The 25,727-nt window shown below is 40.0% G+C and overlaps 1 protein-coding gene across 5 annotated transcripts in view; it reads left to right on the forward strand.

The window, feature by feature from the left end:
* The window catches only part of LRP1B (LDL receptor related protein 1B), a 1,302,041-nt gene that overhangs the window by 623,217 nt on the left and 653,097 nt on the right, over positions 1–25,727 (forward strand). For all 5 annotated transcript variants that reach the window (XM_050969143.1, XM_050969139.1, XM_050969140.1 and 2 more), the window contains one exon: positions 5,441–5,603. In XM_050969143.1, coding sequence (XP_050825100.1) covers positions 5,441–5,603 — 163 coding nt within the window. The remainder of the gene's footprint in view (positions 1–5,440; positions 5,604–25,727) is intronic.

Genomic DNA, 25,727 nt, shown 5'->3' on the forward strand with positions numbered 1-25,727 from the left:
TTTTTTGAGTTAGATTAACTTTGGTAATTCTTTACAACTTCTTTCTCTTGTGAGCAATTTACCAGCTATAATTTACAAGCAGGGCATGCAGCACAAAGAAGTAGACAAAAGACAATAAGAGCAACTGATCCTTAAACACACAAAATACACAACACATGTTCGTAGATATTAAATGCAGTTGCTAAAGTGCACTGAATTTCCAGGTTGCTATTAGATGGAAGTGATATAATGATCCAGAGGCTTTATATTAGAAGGTGTATAGTTGAGCAGAGAGGAGGCATTGTGCAGTGGGAGATTTCTTCCCCTTTTCCTGCAGCAGCACTCTGAGGCATGTGTGTATGTGGCTCTTCTGAAAATTTTCCTCCCCTATTGAAACTGTGTGATTATGTTCCTTTGTTTACAGTGTGTCTTCAGAGTAACACGTGTATAATGTGTGAATACAGCCTTATGTTCCTCTGATTTCTGCCCCTTCCTCTCCTGTAAAACTTTCCACTCTCAAACCCATATCCACAGCTATTCCAATAATAACCAGCTTCCCTGCAATGGCACTTTTTTTCTTTTTGGAGGTTTGGTACATTGCTAAATGTAGCAGATTCTGGGTTCAAGAGCTTGCATCTTCAGCAGCCAAATGTCAACAAAGTAGCTGCTCTTGTCCTCCTGTCTGTCTCTCTCTTACTCCAAAGTGAGAGGCTGCAGAGGAGGGGAGATGGTGGGGAGAGCAACCTTGGGTGCGAGGACAGTTACCATGATGTCCCAGATGTGTCCCACCCGCACTACTGACCTACTGAATTGAATGGGGCTGGCACATGCAACTAGTGACTCCCTTTAAGCTGTCTGTCTGCTTTCAGCTGCTCCAGGCAGCAGCCAGCATCTACTGCATAGCTTACAAAGAACAGCTTCTTCTAGTCCTGATGTAGACAGCAATAGACTGCTCATCAGAGAGACAACACCTAATGGTAAGTGCAGTGGCAGCTCCAGGCATCAGCGCTCCAAGCACGTGCCTGGGGTGGCAAGCCGGGGGGACACCCTGTTGGTCCCTGCGAGGGCGGCAGTCAGGCAGCCTTTGGCAGCTTGCCTGCGGGAGGTCCGCCGGTCCCGCGGATTTGGCGGTAATTCAGCGGCGGGTACACCGAAGGGGCGGGACCAGGGATCTCCCGCAGGCGCGCTGCCAAACGCTGCCTGAATGCCGTGCTTGGGACAGCAAAAAAGCTAGAGCCGCCCCTGGGTAAGTGAAAAGAAAGGGTTCTTTCAGCAGTTAGGGGAGAAAGAGGGCAGCAACTGGAGAGCAGCAGAAGGCAGCATTTAGGTAATGAAACACCAGTGGAGAAGCCACTGGATAGGGGCAAAGATTAATTTCCCTTTTTTCTGGTTCAGACATTTCAGGCTGTGTATCCTGAGTTAGTTCTTTTAAAATAAAGGAAACTTTTGTTTCCTACCTCAGCAATAAATGAAGTAGCCCTTAGAGTATGCCATGAGCTCTGCAGAGGACCTAACCCTTTGCATATCTCCCATCTGCTGACCCTTTGCAAATGTGGTGTAAAATAAATTACAACAAAACATAAAGCTTTGCATAAGCATTTTCCGAAAATTAGGTGTTTCTAGGATCTCCCTGAAGGACTTCCATGACTCAGACCCTAATTGCCTGTGCCCTGCAGAGCATCTCCATTCTCTTTTATATCCTGGTTAACCTTGACAAGAGCCACTGCCTGCATCAGCAATCATTATTCTGCATGTCTGTGGAAGGTTTTAATTCCCAAGTTTAGGGCTTCCCCATAGAGAATCCCTGTATTCCTTTGGAGAGTCCTCTAGTCTGACAACCTGTTACATACGGCTTTTGCAGCTGGAACCTCTGCTCTTGCACAGCTCCTCACAGGGGCTCCATATTGTGGAAGGAAGGGCATTAAAATAAATGCCAACAGTCCTCAGTGTTTGTTCTACTCTGTTGCTTAGCATCTCTTGGATTCTCAAGCAGACTCAGCTGTGACCATTTCTTTCTGATGTGGAATTTGCTACATTATCCATGCTTTTTTAACCTCTAGCCTTCACTATAAAATGGCCGTCTACTCCCATTTCTTGTGAGATGTGAATGAGTAGAGCTGATCACAAAACAGAAAAACTTATCACAAAAATTTTCATGAAAGATTTGCCCTTTTTTAAAATGTATAGAATTTTTTTGACCAGCTGTGCTAAGATATATGCAAATATTTTGTAAAAGCTATTTTGAATGAAGGAAAAAGTATCTACTTGTCCTTGCATTACCTAATTTACCCAGAGAAGTCACATCCATAGGAAATTATTGATGCCAATAATTTAATTTTTTTTGAAGGATTAAGTAATTATATAACTGTATAATACCCACAGTTACTCAAGTGAATATAAAATTACAAAGGGCAAGATTTTCTAAAGTGCTTAAATGATTTAGGAGACTAAATTCCATTTTCAGAATTGACTTAGGCACTTAGGATCCTAAGTTTCATCCCCAGGAAAACGGGGCTTGTGCTTCTAAGTGCCCAAAACTTACTTCAGAAAATGGGATTTAGGCACTTGGAAAGTTGTACATAAAGGCTCCAATATCAATCCATGGAGTGAAATTTTGGCCCCATTGAAGTCAGTGGGATTTTTGTCATTGATTTCAGTAGGACCAGGATTTCACTCATATTTTTCATTGCTTATGCTATATCCTACCCGGAGTAAGAAAAATAGCCCCTTTCTTCCCCTGGTATATAATATCTAGGTACCGTCAGGAGGTTTTGGCCTTCCTCTAATGCATCTGTCATTGGCCACTACTGGAGGCAATATACTGGACTAGATGGAACAGTCCTCTGTTCTCACATGGTAATTCCTATGTCCTTATAATACTTGTCCCCATAAGGAGAGGGGGTATACTATCAGCTTTAAATTAAAAGGAAAATAAGTACTAGGTGGAGAGAGAAGATGTGAGTAGAAGTGACAGCAGTGAACTGTGCAATGTGGTGGCTGAAATGGAATACAGCCAATGTTTGTTCCTGATGTTTTATTGAATAAAGTCTTGTATGTATTATCAGTCCTTCAAAAGATGATACAAGTTTCTTCATGTCTATTTTAAGTATTTCAGCAAATGAATATTTCATAAACCTCCTCTTATTGCCACAAACTCAAATTGTCTTCAATTTGTCTGTCTGAATCAAGTTCACATTACATGCCCTGATACAGTAAGTGCATTTATGGTGAACAGTTGAACACCCGTTTCAAGGAAAACTCTACCCATTGCTCTCAAACCAAGAATCTAAAAGTACAAACAAGAGGGAAACAATTCTTATCTTGTGAAATGCAGTTTTAATTACAATTGCCATTTCTGGCCTATATGTTGGTAATAGCTTTCTTGCTGAAAAAGACACCACTTCTGCTACAAACAGTGTGGAGCCCACCACAGGGCATTGCAAATTAATTTTAAATTATAAAGTATTTTAGGGTTTAAAATTTAAAATATTTAAAGAAAATAAAGTTATTTTATTATAATGAAACTAGGTTAGGAACTGGTTTAAATTTTCTTACCGAAGGATTTCATGCTGCCAGTGTCATAAATGACATTACACTTTCAGCAAGGCGATCAACACCAATAGAAGACTCAGAAATATTAATTTGGGTGAAAATAAATAAAGTGTCTTTATTATAAGAGCTTCTTCACGGTCCTACTGTTTGGCCAAATAGAGTAGACACAACTGTCTATTCTAAATTAGCTATTACCACTCAAGCAAGGGATCTTGGAGTCATTGTGAATAGTTCTCTGAAAACACCCACTCAACGTGTAGCGGCAGTCAAAAAAATGAACAAAATGTGGGGAATCATTAGGAAAGGGATAGATAATAAGACAGAAAATATCATAATGGTATGCCCACTTCCTGAATACTGCATGCAGATCTGGTTGGCCCAACTCAACAAAGATATATTAAAATTGGAAAAAGTACAGAGAAGAACAACAAAAATGTTTATGTATATGGAACAGCTTCCATATAGAAGAGATTAAAAAGACTGGGACTTCTCAGGTTGGAAAAGAGACGCTGAGAGGGGATATGATAGAGGTCTATAAAATCGTGACTGGTGTGAAGAAAGTGAATAAGGAAATTACTCCTTCACATAATACATGAACTAGGGGTCAGTGAAACCAGTGAAATTAATAGGCAGCAGGTTTAAAACAAACAAAAATAAGTATATCTTCACACAACGCACAGTCAGTCTGTCGAACTCCTTGCCAGAGGACCTTGTGAAGGCCAAAACTATAACAGGGATCAAAAAAGAATTTGATAAATTAATGGAGGATAGGTTCATCAATGGCTATTAGCTAGGATGGGCAGAGATGCAACACCATGCTCTGAGCATCCCTAGTCTCTATTTTGCCAGAAGCGAGGGATGGCTGATCACTTGATGATTGTCTGTTCACTTGATGATTATCTGTTCTATGCATTTCCTCCGAAGTATCTTGCACTGGCTACTGTTGGCTTCACCTCCAGCATTTATAATAGTGTTAAATATTTTTTAAAAGTGTTACTAATTTATAAGGGAGGGGGTTCCACTCAGAGGCTTGCTGTGTGAAAGGAGTCATCCTACAAAAGTTTGAGAACCACTGATTTAAAAGAATCATCTCATTATAAATCCCTACTGTACCTGAATTCCCTTTTTCCCCCTGATGTAACCCACTCTGGCTGTAAAACCAGAAAGTCTACAGCTCAGATTTTTCAGAATCTTTGTAAGGGAATTTCATTTAAAATACATAACTTTTTTAATTTATACATAATAAACTTTTTCATCTTTTTGAAACATACATGAGGGTTTTTAAACTTACAGCACAACCTTTTTCGTTAATCAGTTTTAAATAAACAATATAATCTAAGAGCCACAGTTGTGTATGTTACATCTTCCATCACACAAATTTATCTGTAAAAAACTGTGGTAACTTTCTGAAACCTGCTGCTCCACTGGTATCTGTAATTCTGTCTACACACAGCTATCCATTTCTGTGTTTCTCATGGTATTCTATATTTCATAAAAGCACCCTCATGCAGAGATGTTGCTTCTGGGCATAACACTAAAAAATGATGGTAGTGTCCCAGTTTAAAATAAAGGAGTCTGAATCAGAATGCCTGACCCAGCTGAAATAAATTCATATATTTGAAAGTCCCAGATCTTTGTAATTGTACTTGGGTCTTCCCTACTTAAAAGGGAACAAAGCTATCAGGACAGATACTAAGTCATTCACCATTCTTAATATTTGACTCAAGAACTGAATTGCTTATTATATGCCATAGGAATAAATGAAAGTCATTGTATATATTCCAATCATAACAACATCTTGAGCTCTTTAAAATTTTACATCATCTGTTTTGATGGAATAGCCAACAATTCAGTTATTCATATTGCATTTGCACTTTTGATTTAATAATCTCATTTTTTCCTTTGGCAGATGTACAACAAATGGCAATTGACTGGCTCACTGGAAATTTTTATTTTGTGGATCATGTCAGTGACAGAATCTTTGTGTGTAATCACAATGGAACTGTGTGCATTACCCTGATTGATCTTGATCTTCAAAACCCTAAGGCAATAGCTGTTGATCCAACATCAGGGTAAGAGTATTGTTCACATAACATGCGTGTTAAATTATACAATGCATACTTGCATGCAAAAAAATCTAAAACATTTATGTTTTATTTCAGTGCTTGTGATTTTCAGGCCACACATTTACCTAATATAAACCTTAAATGACAGATTAATTATTAGCTCACGAAACTTCCTTAAGACATCGCAATGTGATAAGAATGCTACTTCTCTCTAGGAGAGTAAATAGTACGCCCATTTCATTCAGGTGTGTTGAGACATAATATTTACAGTTATTTATTGAGCTGTTTATTGTAAAAAATAAGTACAACAATAATTTATATAGGCAACATGTACATTGAACAGTCTTGCTTCAGCTGTCACAAGTAACTGTTGAACCATTTTAATAATAGTATATGTTTTTGTGACTTTAAAGTTGCAGGAGAAATGGAAAAGTAACTTAGCTCTTCACAAGTTTTCTCCAGTACATTCAACCCTTTTTAGAATATAAAGAAAAGGAATCTCACAACCATCTTCTTATATTTCACTCCCTAATCTCTAGGGGCATTAGGACCTCATCACTAGTATGTTTTGGAGCAGACTCTCTTTGTGTGCTCCTATTAGGAGTCAGTGAAATATATATAAACAGTCTGGATTTGCATTTTTATTGCATAAACACATTCAGAATCATTTGGGGAGGAAAACTTCAGTTAAAATACTGGCCACTAAAAATCCTTTACCTTAGAACCACTACCAGCTAGAAAAAGTTTTCAAGCAAAATGATGAAATAGGATGCATCACTGAGCATGGAGGAAATGTTGTTTAAGATGTAAATTTCAATGAGGTTTTTGGAGTGGCTGTTTTGTCCTCGTTATTGTTTTATTAGTCTGCAGGTAGTTAAGTATGAAATGACTGGTGGAATGTGTCCTAAACTGCCATAAGCCTTTGCTCAATAAATACGAAAATATTTACTGAAGAAACAGCTTGTCATCCATATGTGGACTTTTGTTACTCTTTACTTAAAGCCTGATTGAATATTAAGATGCATCATCACAATGGGTTTAATTTTGACGAGAACAGCTTGCATGTAAACTTTGCAAAGGAAGCTGTATAATATAATTCCTGAATATAGCTGTGTTTCTATTTGCAACAGATGGTAAACTTGACTCAGTCTGACTGCAGTGATGTTTCAAAAAGACATTAGTGAAAGAAGTTGTATTTAAACCGATTTGTTTGGTAATTCTCATAAGAAAGAACTGGAGGTTTTCAAATGGGCTAACAGCAGCCTTTTCAACTACATTTACTTACATGTTCTGTGCTGGATTTGCTAGTTGAATTCCAAACTAGTTATTAAATAATCTTGTCTGTCAAAAACATCAGAATTGAATTATTTTCCTTGATATAAAGAACACAGATCTTTTTGGAACAAAACTGTCATAGTAGAATATCATATATGTTAACAAATCTCCCTTTTGCACACCAATATCTTTCTTTACTCTTCCCATTTTAGACTGTCATGATATCAAAGGTCCTCAATTTGGCAAAGATTTCAGAGTAGAAAAGCCTCATGTTGTTTGCACTTAGTCTCTGAAGAATTCCATTGGCTTTGATAGTTGTTTAAATATAATTCTGTCATGTATCATTTATTGGAATAGTGTAATACCTTTTTTATATTTAATGAGTGTTCTGTACACTGAAGTCAGGTATATTGTACATGTACATTGTGTGTGGGTTCTATACTTACTTTCAAGAACATCTTTTTCAATTACACACATTAGAGGTCATTTTTATTTTGTATGTTGTCTTGTCCATCCCTCTTGCCAGCACAGGAAGTTTCCTTACATTGTAAATCTGACTTCAAACTACTATGAAATATTTTTAAAGCAACAAAGCTTCTCTCAGTTCCACTGACAGAACATTCCACTATCTTTTCCTTTGCTCAAGTCCATCCCATTGTTCCTCGAAACAGTTTCATGCCCACTCTGCTATTTTTTCGCCCTCCACATAAACATAGCTCAAAAATGTTTGCAGTGTTCCAAGTGTGGTCCACTGGTACCATACACAATACAACCTGATTTTGTACAGCATCTTTCATACACTGTCGCATAACCCTTTACTGTATCCCAAAATGCTTCACTGTATTAAATAATATAATACAGAAGGCATTATTAGTCATATCTATCTATCGATCGATCTATATAGCTTGTGCAAAAATAAACAGTGTCCTAACAGTTGTAGATTTTTTAAATAATGAGGTGAAGAGTTAATCTAATTAATACATTAAAGCATTTCTTCTTAATGCAATAAGCTCAGCATGTGTCCTCTAATGGAAGAAGCCACAGGTGGGAGTCTTAGCAGGGAAGAACACTCTAAAATACCCTTTGCAGAAATCTCCCCCAAATAGTTACATGAGCAGTGGGAAAGGGGGTTCCTTTCCTCCCAGGGAACAAAGAAGGGTTTAGCTTCCCATGGAAGATTCCTTCATGGAATCTTCAGATCCCAGAAGATCCATGCAGAGGACATAGTCCCCACACAGGCTTCTAAAACTTCCTATTTCTGGCAGAGTGGAATCCCTGGACCCAGGGCTTCCTTTAGTGGCATCCTGAAGTGGAGAGGAGCATTGGAAAAGTTAATAGAGTCTCAAGCTGTATTCACTCTCCTGCAGATCCATTATGGGGCATGGGAAGAGATGAAGTGCATCACCCCATTATTGAATAGCATTAAATTAAAGCTCCACCCTCAGATTTATATTGAAGTAACTTGAAATGCATTGTTTCTTGCATTTATGTTAGGTTGTGACTGGAAAAGGAACTCTTTCCAAACTGAGCAGTTGCTGTATTCGGCTATTAGCTAGGATTGCAATCACGCAGAAAATGTGTGTGCCAACCTGTCCCCACAATCTTGTCCTACAACCGTTTCCCAAATGGTGGATCCTGACCCACATTCGGTCATGAGAAGGGTCTAGGTGGGTCATGTGGTCCCCAAAAGTGCCCCCGGCACACTCTCACTTCCTGTGAGCAGCTGAATCTGAGCAGCAGCAACAGCATGGAGAAAGCTGCTGAAGCAAGTAAGGGAACACTCAGTAGACTGGTAGTGACTGTGGCCTGGCCATGGGGACAGAGGGGCTGGCTGGGGCTGTTGGAGAGTTGAGGACTGGGCAAGCAAGAAAAAAAGAGCTGAAGGGTCAGACTGGGAAGAGGAGGAGAGGGAAGGGAAGGGGAGGGGAAAGAGGAGCAGAGGTAGTCGTAAAAAAGACAAAATGCAGATTGCCTTACTTAAATGTTTGGGAACAACTGTCCTAACAGACTCCTGCTCCATTGGAAGCTTTTTTTATACTCCTGCCACCCAAGAGGAAAAGTCATGTGAGTCTGTGCTTACATGGGTGCTATTGCTCTTCTGGTGGTATCTCTGAATCGCCAAGAGGCATGCCTTTTTTTTTCCTTTTCTTTTTCTTTTCTTTTCTCCTTTATTTCAAGCTAATATTTTAAATATATATTTTTAATTACTTCAATATCAAAGTACTATTTCTATGTCAATATATTATGTTATATACTTATCTGTCTCGTAATGATATTTATTTTTTCTTTATTGAAAATGTTATAATAACTCATAAATGTGCAGATATATTGAAGTGTATTGTAAATTGAGCACCAAGTTATTGTGGCATATAAAAGTATGTGTATTACCATCTAAAAGCAGCCAATATTTATACACCTGGTACATATATCACAAAACATATTATTTTATATTCAAATATAAAACCTACACTATTCCTATAAAATATTATGTAAGTGCTCCTGTAAGAAAGTCTCCAATTTGCAGTGGCCTTCAGTGTATTTGCTCTCATAACCTGTATTCCAGTCATAGCAAATACCTAAGTGTTGAATGTATTAATATTAATACTTTTAAGTGCTGACAGTGTGCTTAGAACGATGCAAGATACAGAATCCTCGCCCTGAGCAGAGGAACTTAGGGCTTGCTCTTATCAATAGCAAAACTCCCATAGACACTCATGGTACAGGATCAGTGTCTTACTGTCTAGCTTAAACTCTCTTCTTGTTTGCCTTTGTGGCGTGAGTTGTACTGTTATATACCAGTAATCCTTGACTGATTCACAGTTATGGGCACAACACAGGCAAAAACCTTCCTGTGCTGTCCAGGCCAGGGTGTTTCCTTCCTGTTTGGGAGAAGACCATCTCTATGAATGAGAGAATGGTTGAATCATTTTGTCTGTTAAATTATTTGCTTCACTGGTGAAATGGACAACAAGCATGCCAGTTGTAGATATTTTTATGATATGATCTTCTGTGCACTTGGAAGTGGACTGGAGCCACCAAACTCATTTCACATGTGATGCTGAAAGTGCCAAAGCCTTCATTCATTACTGAGTGATGTAGCAGTTGAGCTTTCAGACGGCTCTAATATCACATTACCTGTTGAGCCATCAAATTCCTTGTATTTGGAATTCTTGCATGACTTGTGTTAAATGTGTTGGTTGGGTGGGAGGTAAGCCTTTCCACTGTGAGAAATGTCTTCCGTTATTAGTTTATTCCTGCATGTATCTTCTAAAAATGTAGTGTGAAAAGCGGATTCTCCAAACAAACAAACAAACAACAACGGAAGAGGAAATACTAATAAAAAATGAAAACAAGTATTTAACCATGTAGCCTTTATGCAGGACTGCTCTTAATCTTCTATTTTAATTACTTTCCAAAAGAACAACACACTTTACAATATAGCTCTGGGATTTGTGTTATAGGACACTTACCAAAGGAGAAAATTAAGTACCATATATTATGAGTACTTTTTTATAAACAATTCAAATTTGTCAGTGATGGATACATTTGGGGAGGAAAAAGAGAACTGTCCTACTAAAAAATAAATTAAAGAGCAGGAAAAAAATGGAGAAAAAATGTTTCATAATAGTACATTGCCTCTCCAGTTCCATCAGAATGAGAGCTTTAGCTGCTCATGCCACCTAGAATTAATAAATCGTACTGGAGGGACCTCTTCCTTTCCTGGGTGAGAAACAGAAGCTATAACTGTCACTGTTCTCCTTCATCTTTTTCTCTCTGGCAAACTGATGTAGATCTGATCCTTTGTTTCAGGCATGGATTGTGTTTTCATGGTTTAATTTGTAGTCGTGGTTCTCTGAATGCACTGCTGCTGTGCACAGGAATTTTTTTTTCCCCCCAGAAACTCCAGCTAATTCCTCCCTGGTACAAGTAGCATATTCATGAGACCACACCTGTAATTGCTTTGTACATTTATTTTAATTGAAAGGCAGCACATTTAAAACTGAAAAAATGTGGCCTTATGGATAGAACACTGGACTGGGACTCAGAAGATATGCATTCTGTTTCCAACTCTGCTAGTGGTCTGCTATATGACCTTGGGAAAGTCACTTAATCTCTCTGTAGTTTGGTTCTCCTATTTGTAAGCTGGAGTTAAGGAAACTCCTCAACTTTTGTAAAGTGCTTTGAGAGCTATGGATGAAAAGCACTATATAAGAGCTTGATATTATCATCTAATTATTTTATTAAACAATGCTTACAGCCACAAACTATGGAGGGCAAGAGCTTATGTAATAGGATTGAAAAAAGAATTAGATAATTTATATGGCTGATGAAAACCCACAGTTGCATTAACTAGAATAAAAAAAGAGGGATATAATCCCTCATACTACAGGGCACAAGCCGTCCCCTACTGGCAGTGAGGAAGGTGGAAGAGGAAAGCAGGAGATCATTGTTCTTGGGAGGTATAGGGTTTTTTGTTTGTTGTTTTTTTGGGGGGTAGGGGAGAGAAGATTATATACATCTGTTTGGCATGTATTTTTCAACATTTCAATATGCATATTTATATACACCCATATATAATGTATTTATGCATATATTGGTTTACTTGTCCATATATAATAGTGTTTATAATAACTTTGTCTTTATTCTATTTTATATGGTTGAGAGAGTGAATTAATTTTAAGGAGAATTTTGATTGCAGAGCCCAACAAACTTTCTCCCCCTCCCCCCGCCCCAAATGTGTTTAGAAGCTTGCAGCTGTTTAAATCAATGGAAGTTAGGTACCGAAATATATTGGAGCATCTGGGCCCTACTCCCTAAGAAGTACAAGACTGTTCCAAGCATAAGGATTAGTGTGGAAGAAGGTGGCATGTAGACCAGAATGAGAAAGGAATTAAAATGAGTTAGGAAGAGGGCTTGTGTAGAGCGAAGGCAGCAAGGGAAGGGCACGGTAAAGAAGAGCAGAGAGGTAGTGGTGTCGTTGTCCAGAGTTGAAGGGTTAAGAAAAATGAATCTGAATTTAATGTTACTGCGAGTAGGAGACACCTAGGAAAAGTCTTAATAGAGGGGGGTGGAGGAGAAGTAGGGAAGTGATAAGAGTCTGGTCAGTAGGGTCCTGCAGTCTTCAAAGTGAGAAAGTCCTGCCATAGGTGGGTTTAGAGAAGTTTGTAAAAGCTGAAGCAAGCAGCTGTTGGATGTCATGGTGATGAGAGCCATATAAGTATCTGAACAGATCTGACAACTGATTGCCTGTCGTGAGAGGAGTGAAAGAAGATGAAAAAGGAAACAATTTGCAGAATGGATGATGGTGGCATTATTAGCAGTAATGGAGAATAAAGGTAGGGAAGATAAGGAATTTGTTTTTGCCTTGATGGGCTTGAATTGCCAGCAGGAGGTCCAGAAGGAGAAGTTAGAGAGCCAGCTGGAGTTGTGAGAGTGAAAAGAAACGGAAAGATATGGCTGGGATCTGTAAGGATAAATATGGTAGTTGAAGGTATTAGAGTGGATCAGTCCCAGGGATAAGATGTGGAGAGAGAAGAAGTGGGAAGGGAGTGCAGGAACCTGAGGGACACAATTAATGAAGGGAATGGTGAGGAGAGGCAGACACTTATCTAGATGCTGAATGATTGACTGGAGAGGTAGGAAGTTGAGCACAGTGAAGAAAATCCCAGAAGAAGAGCGAACCCAAGAGGAGGGAGTTACAGACTATGTCAAAAGTAGCTGGTAAATTGTAGAAATGTAGAGATGGAAGGGCCCTCAGAAGGTTGTCTAGTCTATCCCAGTTCTCTGAGGTAGGATTAAGTCTAGGTAGGAGGATAAAGAATAAACCTTTGGAATTGATCTGGAATAGATCATTGATATTGTTCATGACAGTAGAGGGGGCAGAAATGCGATGTGAGTAGATTTCAGGAAGAGAGTTGGAGTAGAGAGTCACAACATTCATTAGAGATGACAAGTTCAAAAAACTTAGAGATAGTGAGAAGGAGCGAGATGGGCAGTACTTGAAATAAATAAAATTTACATAAATTAAATGGATGTATTCCACACATGCAGCCCATAAAAACAAAACAACCTAACAAACAAAAAATAGTGCTCTGTTTTCCTAATCTGCCTTTCAGGGTTATTTAAACAGTGTTGGTTCTTAGGACCTCAGCACCTACATCCAGCAGAGGCTATCACTTTTTATTCTTTTCTCGTCTTACTCTCTTGTTGTCTGCAGTCCCTTCAACACAGCCACAGGACTTGGGAGAGAGCCCTGAGTTGTTAAATGAGTGGGTTTTTATTTTCCAACATCAATATTTTCTGCTAATTAAAGACAAGTTTTATAGTAATTTGAAAATAGCAAAAGCATTAGTATTTTAATAAAGCTCTATTATTAAAATGCCCGCTGCCTTTTCTAGCTCTAAAGCAAATTCAGAGGGCTACCTATAAGAAACATACATTGTACAATAACTGTAAAAGTTTTAAAGGTGACCTTTAAAGAAAAGAAATGTTTATGCTCTCTTTTTTAAAATTTCTTTATGATGTCTAATAAAACACTGGGATTTTTTTATTATTTTATCTTTGGCATTAAAATGCAGCTACTGATGTCTTTTTTGTTTTGTTTTAAGACTATGAATAATTGTCAAGTAACAACACAGTGAAGCCCAAAGAGCTGAGAACGGAAGGGATTTTTAGTCAGACTGTATAAAACTCTTTGATTTTTGTTTGCTTTGATTAACACCTCTTTAATTCAGATGAATGGTAAACACTTAAATGAACAGACTTCTGTGCAAGATTCAAAACTCTGCCACTTCAACTAAAGGTTGAGAAACTTCCAATTCCAGTTTCTATGGTCCTCCATGGAGTCCTCTGGGGGGGAAAAGTTTAGGTTAAAAAAATAGAAAATGTAATCTTACATTCTTCTTTTAATTTTTAATTAAAAAGAAGCCTTTTTTGGATGGAAACCCATTTTTATTCCTTTGCATATCACTTTTAATCTTCCTTAAAGTCCCAGACATCTATGAGACTTTGTTCCTTACTGGACAGTATAACAGGTATAGATCTGCTTAGTAAGAAACCAGGCCTGATAATGATGATACTGTTGGTGAATTCTCAATGAATATCCAAAAGCAGCATGTACTATCATTTTTTTTCATCCAATTTTCCCTGAAGCTTCATGACATTGCTTGCATGCAAATGCAAACCCAGAAAATGTCAGAGGAACTTGTATTAGTCCTCAGATGAGCTCAAAAAATCCTTTGATTTATAAACATGAAAAGAAACAAACTGAAACAGATGTGAGATAAAATTTAAAATAACCCATCTAAAAATGTTAGCATCAAAAGCAAGTATTCTCAGTCAGCAATGAAATAGTAGGATCCAAAATATCTTATACATTATGTAACTGTACATAAATAGAAACCCATTAACAGGACTGTGTTAATGGCTTGATCAAAGTGACTGTTTACCCTATGCAAGGCAGTGCACAGAGACTGAATTTGGAAAAGTCCAGTACATGCAGTTGTCAAACAATATTTTATGTGAAGTTGCTTAGTTTCTCTTCTGTTGTCTGTCTGATCAATTACATTGTGTTAAGCATGAGGTCACTGACCATAACTTCAAAGCCAAATGTTTACTATGACCTTGTTAACTAAATGCTATGTCCTTAAAAATGGGATCCAAAACAGGTTTTTACCCTAAGAGCCGCAGAAAATTCTAATAGTAAAACATATAGTGAATGACAAATTGTTTTCTCCAAGCACAGATCTCACAACTTTGAGGAAATTGTGAAAAATGGACAGTCTCAGCATTGCCATTAAACCAATTTAAAGATTCCCCCTCCCCCACACTCCCAACAGAAGATTGAATGTCTGACTGTGTCATTTGTGGAGAGCAGAAGGCAAATTACACAGTAACTGGCATCACATCTTTCATAAAGTGAAGTCAAAGTAACTTTTCTCTGTCCCAGCATGTAGACACTAGTTAATAATAAATTTTTACCAAAGTGTTGCTACCGAAAAACAATTTGACTCTTAGATGTCCCTGTACTGCCACTGGGCCAGGCAGAAAGTTTAGTCCGTGTTTTAGTGCAGAAAATGACTTTTTCCCTTGATGAGGGCTTGCCAGGTAACAGGAAGGGCTCTGCAACATCCCAGCAGTTGTATTGTTACAATAGTTTTGTCTTGTAATTGTGAATTCCTCTTCCTTGGAATGAAAGACCATTTGTATTTTCTCTGCACTCGTAAACAATGACAAAAGCGGTGTGTTTGCTGTAACAAAAGGCAGCTTCTAACCAGCAAAAATTGCTTTTCCAGGGCAGGGGTTGAGGAATATAGCATAATGTATTTTGCACTTTGGCCAAATTTTATGAACACTATTACAAATCAAAATGGTAACATTTGCATAACACAAGTAGTTGTTGCTTGAGGTGTTTGAAGGACCATCTATGAGGCTCCCACAAAACAACTGGCTTTTTATATGGTATCTGTAGTGCAGACAGTTGTTACCAAATTACTATCACAACAAATTAAGCTGAACAAGTGAACAATAACAGAACAAATAAACCACCTTGAGTCTGATTGCCTTGGGCAATTCACAGTTGATATGACACATGGTCTCACTGTACTTCTAAAATGTCTTCACATCATTAAAATCATTACTACTATTCCTTTCATAGTCCTAGCCTTCAGTCCCTACTTAATCAAAGCTGCTATTGAAATTACATGTGTAAGGACTGCAGAATTGGGCCCTTAGAAGTTTTCCTATTCATTACTTACAGGCTAACTGGGAAGTGACTTTCTAGCTAACCATCTATTCCATTAGAAAATTTGTTCTGATCAAGAAGAAAGCAGTTGTGCATATTACATTAAGACCAAGATTCTGATACCAATCCAAGCACTGGATGCATCAAATTTTGGAACAAAATCTTTGGGAAATACCAATTTAGTGCCAAATTCTTTCAGTTCAAAAGTAGCTTGTGTTACTCTGAATTTTCCGTGGTGTAACCAATGAAAGATTATGGAGCAAATTCTAACAGAATAATGTCAGTAGTATGACATAAAGCAATTCTTACAAGTTTTACATGCTGAATAGAAAATAACACTATAATGGCATGTGCTGTCAATATTCTAAAACTTCCAGAAATTCTGTGTCTAAAGGAGGGTATATGTTTCCTAAATTGCTTATATACTGTTGCAGTGCATAAGTGTGTAAAACTAATTTTTCTCCAAAGTTGGTTTCATGCTATTTATTCCTTCCTTCATTCTAGATGGAGTACTGCATGCATAAGAGAAGAGATTTAAGCATGAAAACACTGGTATTATCCCAGCTCTGGCTGGGACAGTAAAGGTGTTACGACCCCCCAAAGGGCAAAACTGATAAAACTTGTTCTGGTTAACTTATCTTCAGTCTTAATGTTTGTGCTTACCATGCTGGCTGTGCTCTAGAATGGTTGAAGGGGTGTTTGATTGCTTATGTGGTAATGATTCTTCCATTATTTTTCTTTCATCTTCTCTTCCTGATTCCTGGCACTTGCACCCATGTGCTTAGCCACATAAATCCTCATAATGGGGGTGCTAGAAAATGAAAGGGAGCTTGAGTGTGAAGACAAATGTTAATAATAGATACATTGCAATACTGGCAAAAACGGATCATTGAGAAATTACAAAGGCTGTTCTTTTTAGGAGAGGAAGAGATTGTAAGGAAAACATATTTAAGTTTTGGTATTTTTATTTTTATTTATTTTGGGCTTGTCTGAAAATGAAGACAAAAAAGTAGGGACAGGGCTGTGGCAATAACAAAATGCAAACGTATTAAAGAGGAATAAGGAGAATAATGAAGGTATTGGAAGAAGAGTTAGTCCCCTTACAGAAGCAACAACACAGCCTTCTAGGAATTATCTTTATCTTAAAAGAGACTAATGAAAAGACATGAGCAGATGCTGTATCTTCTTCCTCATTTACTAAAGAGCTGTGAGCTTCTTTTTCTTATTATAATAGACAACTGTACAAGCAACATACCAAATCAACATCAATTTTGTTATAAAGCATCTGCTTGCTTGGGCATTGTATTATTTATTGGCTTCTGTGACAATTGTATTGCCTCCTATGCTAGTAGGAGAAAAATGTGTAGTAGAGAGTGGTCATAGCCACAATCTGGGTAAGCGGAGGAGAGACGCTAATGAGGAGCAGCATTGCGTAGGAAGTGATGCTGTGATGAATGATGCAACGATGGCCTAGCTGTTCTTTGAAGAAAATTACACAATTAAACCATAGGCAAGGTGTGTGGATGTGTGTAATGGATATTGTCTTGCTCTGAGTATTAGTATTATTTGCTTGTTATTAAATTGGTTGTTTAAAAGATTTTGAATAGTAATATTACATATCCATGGGTCCAGCTTCAGTGGGAGCAGAATTTTGACTAAATCATACTTAGAAAACTGCATAATAATCCAAAAATAACTGAAAAGGAAGATTTTGTTTTTTATTGTGGGGGTCTATAGTATATGTGCCCTTGATAATTTTTTTTTAACCTCAAGAGTATGTCTGCACTACAGGATTATTCTGATTTTACATAAACCGGTTTTGTAAAATAGATTGTATAAAGTCGAGTACACGTGGCCATAGAAAGCACATTAATTCGGCGGTGTACGTCCATGTACCGAGGCTAGCGTTAATTTCTGGAGCGTTGCACTGTGGGTAGCTATCCCATAGTTCCCGCAGTCTCCCCCACCCTTTGGAATTCTGGGTTGCAATCCCAGTGCCTGATGGGGCAAAAAACATTGTCATGGGTGGTTCTGGGTACAGCCTCTCCCCTCCTTCCGTGAAAGCAGCAGACAACCGTTTTGCGCCTTTTTTCCTGGGTAAACTGTGCAAATGCCATAGCACAGCAAGCATGGACCCTGCTCAGATCAAGACCGCAATCGTGGACGTTGTAAACAACTTGCGCATTCTCGTGCAGTCTATGCTGAAGCAAGACCTGCAAAGTCAGGTGAGGAGGAGGAGGCGGCTACGGCAGAGCGGCGACGAGAGTGATGAGGACATGGACACAGAATTCTCTCAAACCATGGGCCCCTGTGCTTTGGAGATCCTGCTGGTAATGGGGCAGGTTCTAGCCATTGAACGCCGATTTTGGGCCCAGGAAACAAGCACAGACTGGTGGGACTGCATAGTTTTGCAGGTTTGGGACGATTCGCAGTGGCTGCGAAACTTTCGCATACGTAAGGGCACTTTCATGGAACTTTGTGACTTGCTTTCCCCTGCCCTGAAATGCTATAATACCAAGATGAGAGCAGCAATGTTTTAAGCAAGTGGCAATAGCCTTCTGGAAGCTTGCAACGCCAGACAGCTACCGGTCAGTCGGGAATCAATTTGGAGTGGGAATATCTACTGTGGGGGCTGGTGTGATGCAAGTAGCCAAAGCAATCATTAAGCTGCTTCTATGAAAGGTTGTGACTCTGGGAAACATGCAGGTCATAGTGGATGGCTTTGCTGCAATGGGATTCCCTAACTGTGGGAGGGGCGATAGATGGAACCCATATCCCTATCTTGGCACCGGAGCACCAGGGCACCCAGTACGTAAACCGCAAGGGGTACTTTTCAATGGTGCTGCAAGCACTGGTGGATCACAAGGGACGTTTCACCAACATCCATGTGGGATGGCCAGGAAGGGTTCATGACGCTCGCGTCTTCAGGAACACTACTCTGTTTAAACGGCTGCAGCAAGGGAATTAGTTCCCAGACCAGAAAATAACAGTTGAGGATGTTGAAATGCCTGTAGTTATCCTGGGTGACCCAGCCTACCCCTTGATGCCATGGCTCATGAAGCCATACACAGGCAGTCTGGACAGTAGTCAGGAGCTGTTCAACTACAGGATGAGCAAGTGCAGAATGGTGGTAGAATGTGCATTTGGCCGTTTAAAGACGCGCTGGCGCACATTACTGATTTGCTCAGACCTCAGCCAAACCAATGTCCCCATTGTTATTGCTGCTTGCTGTGTGCTCCACAATCTCTGTAAGAGTAAGGGGGAGACCTTTATGGTGGGGTGGGAGGCTGAGGCAAATCACCTGGCTGCTGATTACGCGCAGCCAGACACCAGGGCGATTAGAAGAGCACACCGCGAAGCGGTGCACATCAGAGAAGCTTTGAAAACGAGTTTCATTATGGGCCAAGGTACGGTGTGACTGTTGTGTTTGTTTCTCCTTGATGAACCCCCTCCCCTTGTGTCATAACATTTTTTCCCAGATCTGGACCTTAGTGTCCAAAATATGGGTGTTAGCGTGAAAACCTCCAAGCTTAGTTACCAGCTTGGACCTGGTAAAGCTGCCACCAGCCAGGAATCTATACATTGCCTGGCGCACTGTGGTCTCCCCAAAACCTTCCCTGGGGGACCCCCAGACTCAGATTCCTCGAGTCTCACAACAAAGAGGAATAAACCATTTCCCTTCCCCCCTCCGGGTGTTCCCTCCCTGGGTTCCTGGAGAGATATACAGAAGCAAGCTCCGTGAATCTAAACAGAGGGACTCCACCCTCCCTGTTTCCAGTCCTGGAAACACAAGTACTTCCCCCCTCACCCAGAGGGTATGCAAAGTCAGGCTAGTAAATCTAACACAAAGAGATTTTCCCCCCTGACTTCTTCCTCCCACCAATTCCCTGGTGAGCTGCAGACTCAATTCCCTGGAGTCCCCACTAAAGAAAAAACTCCAACAAGTCTTAAACAGAAGGCTTTATATAAAAAAGAAAGAAAAGGACATAAAAATGGTCTCTCTGTATTAAGGTGACAAATACAGGGTCATTTGCTTAAAAGACAAAAATATATAAGCAGCCTTATCCAAAAAGAATACAATTTAACACATTCCAGCAACTATACACATGTAAATACAAAAGAAAAAAATATAAACCTTATTGTCTTACTATCTTTGTACTTACAACTTGGAAACAGAAGTTTAGAAAGCTGGAGATAGAAAAATCACTCTCAGAGCCGAGAGGGTACAGACACAAGACAAAGAACAAAGAACTCACACCCAAAACTTCCCTCCACCCAGATTTGAAAAAGTCTTGTTTCCTGATTGGTCCTCTGGTCAGGTGTTTCAGGTTACTCCTTTCCAGGTGAAAGAGACATTAACCCTTAACTATCTGTTTATGACACCTTGATTGAGTCATTCCCTGTAAGCAACACACCCTCCCTCTTCGATTACAGCTTGCTTAAGGAAATAAACTCATTCTCATTTAAAAATCATGTATTCTTTATTAAAAAGTCATTCTAAAAAGAGGGAGAGAACTGACAAGGTATCCTGGGTGTGGTTTGGGAGAAGGATAGGAGGGAAGGAAAAGGCCACTAAAAATATTTCAAAGTAATGACAGCCTTTTGGTTGGGCTGTCCACAGGGGTGGAGTGGGTGGGTGCACGAAGCCTTCCCCCACGTGTTCTTACACGTCTGGGTGAGGAAGATATGGAACATGGTGAGTGGTGAGGGTGGTTACACAGGGGCTGCAGTGGCACTGTGTGACCCTGCTGCTGTTCCTGAAGCTCCACCAGATGTCGGAGGACATCAGTTTGATCACGCAGCAGCCCCAGTGTTGCATCCCGCCACCACATATCTTCCTGCCTACACCTCTGATCTTCCTGGCGCCACCTCTCATCTCGAGCACCCCTCCTCTCCTCACGTTCACTGGCATCTTTCCTGTAATTTGATACCACGTCCTTCCACTCATTCAGATGAGCTCTTTCATTGCAGGTTACTTCCATGATTTCCGAGAACATTTCGTCTCGCGTCTTTTTTTTCCTCCGCCTTATCTGAGATAGCCTTCAGGATGGAGTAGGGAGACTTGAAAAATTTGCAGCTGCATGAGGGAGGTAAAAAAGGGAGAGAAGTATTTTAAAAGATTCATTTTACAGAACAATGGTTATACTCTTTCACAATGAACAACACTATTCACCTTACATAGCACATGTGATTTCACTACAATATCACTCTCCTGAGGATAACACAGTGAGATAAAGAACAGAAGTTGCTTGAATGCCAGCAATCACCGGGACCATATGCAGCTAGGCTTTGTCATGCAGTGATACCAGATTACTTGCTACATGCATGGCGTGGTCAAGTGTCCTACCATGGTGGAAGGAATAAGGCTGTCTTGCCCAGAAACCTTCTGCAAAGGCTTTTGGAGTACCTCCAGAAGAGCTTCATGGAGATGTCCCTGGAGGATTTCCGCTCCATCCCCAGACATGTTAACCAACTTTTCCAATAACTGTACTGGCCGCGAATGCATCCCAAGTCCTCAGGGCAAATCAATCATTAAAAAACTCTTGCTTTTAAACCATGTTTTATATTTACAAAGGTACATTCACCAGAGGTTGCTTCCATGGCTTCATTGTCTGGGCTACTGGCTTGGGAGGGCTGGGAGGGTAATTCCGTCTGGGTGAGAAAAAGCTCCTGGCTGTTGGGGAGAACGGAGTGCTGTGTGCTCTCTGCAAGCTCGTCCTCCTCCTCATCTTTCCTGTCCGCAGAATCCTCATCCATGGCTGAGATTACCACCACCACCTCGGAATCCACGGCTGGGGGTGGGGTAGTGGTGGCTGACCCCTCTAGGATTGCATGCAGCTCAGCGTAGAAGCGGCATGTTTTCGGCCCTGCCCCAGACCTTCCGTTTGCTTCTTTGGTTTTCTGGTAGGCTTGTCTGAGCTCCTTAACTTTCACTCTGCACTGTACTGAGACCCTGGTGTGGCCTTTCTTCATCATAGCCTTGGAAATTTTTTCAAATGTTTTTTCATTTCATCTTTTGGAATGGAGTTCTGTTAGCACAGAATCCTCTCCCCATATAGCGATCAGATCCAGTGCCTCCCGTGCTGTCCATGCTGGAGCTCTCTTTCAATTCTCAGGAGACTGCATTGTTACCTGTGCTGATGAGTTCTGCATGGTCACTTGTGCTGGTGAGCTCTCCACTCTGGCCAAACAGGAAATGAAATTCAAAAGTTCGCAGGGCTTTTCCTGTCTACCTGGCAAGTGCATCCGAGTTCAGGTTGCTGTCCAGAGCAGTCACAGTGCTGCACTGTGGGATAACGCCCGGAGGCCAATACCATCCATTTGCGGCCACACTAACCCTAATCCGGTTAAACTCTGCTAAAATCGGTATAAACACGTAGTGTAGACCAGGCCCAAGTTAATTGATTACTAGCTAACTCAAGATAATTACCATGTTTTCAAAGATTACTCTGAACACTCTCCAAACATTTATCCCAAGATACAAATTTATGTGGTTTAACATAGGTTTAGTTTACAGTTAGCTGCAAACGTATGAATGTTTGGAGAGTGTTTAGACTAGACTTTGAAAATGTGTTAACTACTTTGAGTTAAATGGTAACTAATTAACTGGAGATAAAAATGTCTTGGTAGATAAGCACTGTCGACATGCAACAGTTGTATGACTCTGGGTATGTCTACACTACCTGCTTGGTCGGCGGGTAGTGATCGATCTATTGGGGATTGATTTATTGCATCTAGTGTAGACACGATAAAATTGATCCCCGATCACTCTGCCGTCGAATCCGGAACTCCACCATGCGCGAGAGGAGGAAGCAGAGTCGATGGAGGAGTGGCAGTGGTTGACTTGCCGCCATCCTCACGGCCAGGTAAATCGACCTAAGATACGCTGACTTCAGCTACACTGATATATCTTATGGGAGCATGCTATGCCAGTATAAAGCACCTTTATATTGCAGTAACTGTGTGTATAATAGGGAGGTCGGGCCAATTTAACTGTTTTGGTAGAAAATCACACCCCTAACCCAAGTAATTAATTGGAACAAACCAAGCCAAAGTTTTATCTGTGCTCCTGGGAGTTTGAGAAGGGCTAAGAGGTGTTTGTTGGTCTGAGTCTCTTGAAAGGGTGAGATATTTTTCTTTCTGGTATTTGGTTGCCTGATGAATTGATTATTTTGATATTGGGGTGGGTGGGAGGTGCTTTTTTCATCTTGTTGTTTTAGATAGTACTAAAATATATAGTTTAAAAATTAATATCTAAGGCAGAATTTTCAAACTTGGGAGCCTAATGTTAGCTTACTTAGGTCCCTAAATAAAGGGGCCCGATTTTCAGAGGTGCTGAGCATTTGCAGCTCCTAGTGGAATCAGTGGCAGCTGGGGTTGTTTAGCACCTTTGAAAATCAGGCCACTTTTATTTATGTGTATTCCATGTGTGTCTGTGTGTGTCTGTCTATATAATGCACACATTTCCTATAGCACAGGCTTCATTAAAATTGTAGAAACCACAGTATTTCTTCACGTTATAGGCAAAGCCTATGCACAAGATTTCAGCTTAGTGGGTTCCCATGGCATATCTGGCACACTGAATAGCTATAGAGCTTTTTAACCATAGCATAAATTATCAGCAGAGCTGGTAGCACTGCCCATTATTAAGGTTACTTGATGTTTCCTATTATGAGACCTTCTTTTCAGTTGCTTATAACTTTGCCAAATTTTATTTGGACTGAAATTTTCCATACTTGATGTCTGCCAGATGTCTTTCTACTTTTTTTGGTAAGTTTCTGCTAAAACAGCTTGACTGTGTATGTCACAATTGGTTTAGCAGGTTCTGAGACTGAAGCTAGGGAAAAAAATATTACAACTGTTTTTTTGTAGCTCGAATGCCTCCATGCTCTTGAACAAGGGTTTAATATTTGGTAGAGGTTGTTGCCTTTGTGCTAGGGATCTTTTACCATCCTAATGAAAATTCGCCCAAAGACAGGCACATGTTTATTAGAGACTTGTTAGCATTTGGCAGCTAAATTCTCTGAAGAGTCCATCTGCAATGAGTATGTTACAGCCTGAGGATGAAGAGGCTGATCGGGACTTTCCCTACAATTGCTCTTTTCCTGGCTGCTTGGGGCTACTGGCACCTGCCTTAGAAAGTCAGAGCAGGGAAGCTTTCTCTCTTTGTTAGTGCTGAGGCAGGGAGGAGAAGAATGAGGAAGCAGACTTATTTGAATGCAAAGGCACCCCAGGAACTGGTGAGGGGAGGGAAAGGAGGTAGATAAGAGCAGGAGGGGAGAGGGGATTGCAAGAGACAAAGTGTGGTGGGGAACAGAGAGGGAAAGGGAGGGGCAGGAACTGGGGCAAATAGGTGCAGAGGAACAGGAACTGGTGTATTGGGGTAGTGGATAGGAGCAGAGGGGGAATGGGACAGGAGGCATAGAGCAGAAGTGTCTACAACCAGTGGAGCATACTCCCCTAAGAACCTGGAATTGAACCCAGGAGTCCCAAGTATAAACTTTGCTCTGCTGTCAGCAAATAACTGTGAAACCCACCAGCAAAGTGAGTTTTGTCTACTTCTAACACTACCTCTACTACTACCAGTTACTTTATTAGTGCAAGTGGTGGAGCTCTGTGCTATAGATCTAAAGGTTCGAATCCTGCTGATGCCCCAAACTGGGGACCAGCTTGATTCTACATAACATTTCTGTTTTTTTCAGTTTTTCAAATTACATTTTAGAAAGAACATTAAAAGAATGTTAAGGTTGCAAAATTAAGCATTTAAAAGTTAGGAAACAGCAGTCTTAAGGTTGCCTGTGCAACCTTATGTCAGTTCTCTTCTCGTATGCATTTTGATCTAGTCTTCAATTACATGACCACATACTACTTTTTCCACTGCATTCCTGCTTCATTTAGTGCACAGGATGGACTATGCTCCAGGGCTTGTCTACACCATGCAGCTTTTAGTGACAAGGCTGCATCGACATAGCCTCGTTGCTAAAAGTCAGTGTATGTAAATGCTCTTTGTTGGTACTTTTTCAGCACTTTTGCCAACAAAATACTTCCAGCCCCATGAGCAGCATTAGCTTTGTCGGCAGGAGAGCGCTCCTGCAGACAAAGCCACGTTCACACTGCCACTTGCGTCTGCAAAACTTTTGTCTTTCGTGGGGGGCCTTTTTAAGTTCTCGTGAAAGACAAAAGTTTTGTTGACAGATTCGTAGTGTAGACATAGCCCTAGAAATGAATCAGGTTTGTATAGCGAAGAAGACTGTTATCTGTAGGACGCACTGCTTCATTTGTTGTATAAGTTGCAAGGTATGTAGGGAGGGAGTTGGGGATTGCAGGAAGAGATAAAATTGTCTCTTGGTTAAGGAAGTTGCCACACTGGAGTACTGGATTCTACCCCTATGCTTTCCACAGAGTTCTGATATGGTGCTAGGCAAGTTATATCACTCAAACTTTTTTACAAACTGTCACTAATTAAGCATTCCTCATTTTATGGATGCCCAAATTGAGATACCTGGGGCTAGATTTACAGAAGAGCAGAGTGCTCACAGCTGCATTTGGAGTCATTTGAATCTGTGCTTTGAACATATAAAGTGATATAAAATAAGTACTCTGAAGAAATCAGGCCCCAAGTGTGTCAAGGTGGGCAGGCACTTTTGATAATTTTGGCCTTAATCTCTGTTGCTCAGTTCCCAAGCTGTAAAATGGGGATAATGTTACCATTTATTCTCAGAGGAGTTTAAAGTACTCAGATACTATGGCAAGAGCACCAGAGAAATGGCCATTAGGAAATTAATAATATTGCATTCAGTGCAGGGTTTGGATGTGTAAATTTTGTAAGGCATGGGGACAGTTATTGTATAAAGGGAGTAAAAGGAAATATAACCACTCCCTTTCACTTAATGAGGCAGGGGCCCTTTGCAAAAAATATCATGCAATTAAAGACTATATTTTAATCTATACACACAAGAGTACGTAGTAAAATGTGCAGGAACAACTTTATTTCTGGATTTCTCAATTTTTGAATATTTGACTTTGCAACCATAATGTTCTTTTAATGTAATTTTTTTGGCTGTATGGATTCTAAGTTAGTTAATGGACTATAGACTTATAGAGAACTGTAC

This window comes from Gopherus flavomarginatus, chromosome 10 (genome assembly GCF_025201925.1).
Source record: "Gopherus flavomarginatus isolate rGopFla2 chromosome 10, rGopFla2.mat.asm, whole genome shotgun sequence".
Lineage (NCBI taxonomy): Eukaryota > Metazoa > Chordata > Testudines > Testudinidae > Gopherus > Gopherus flavomarginatus.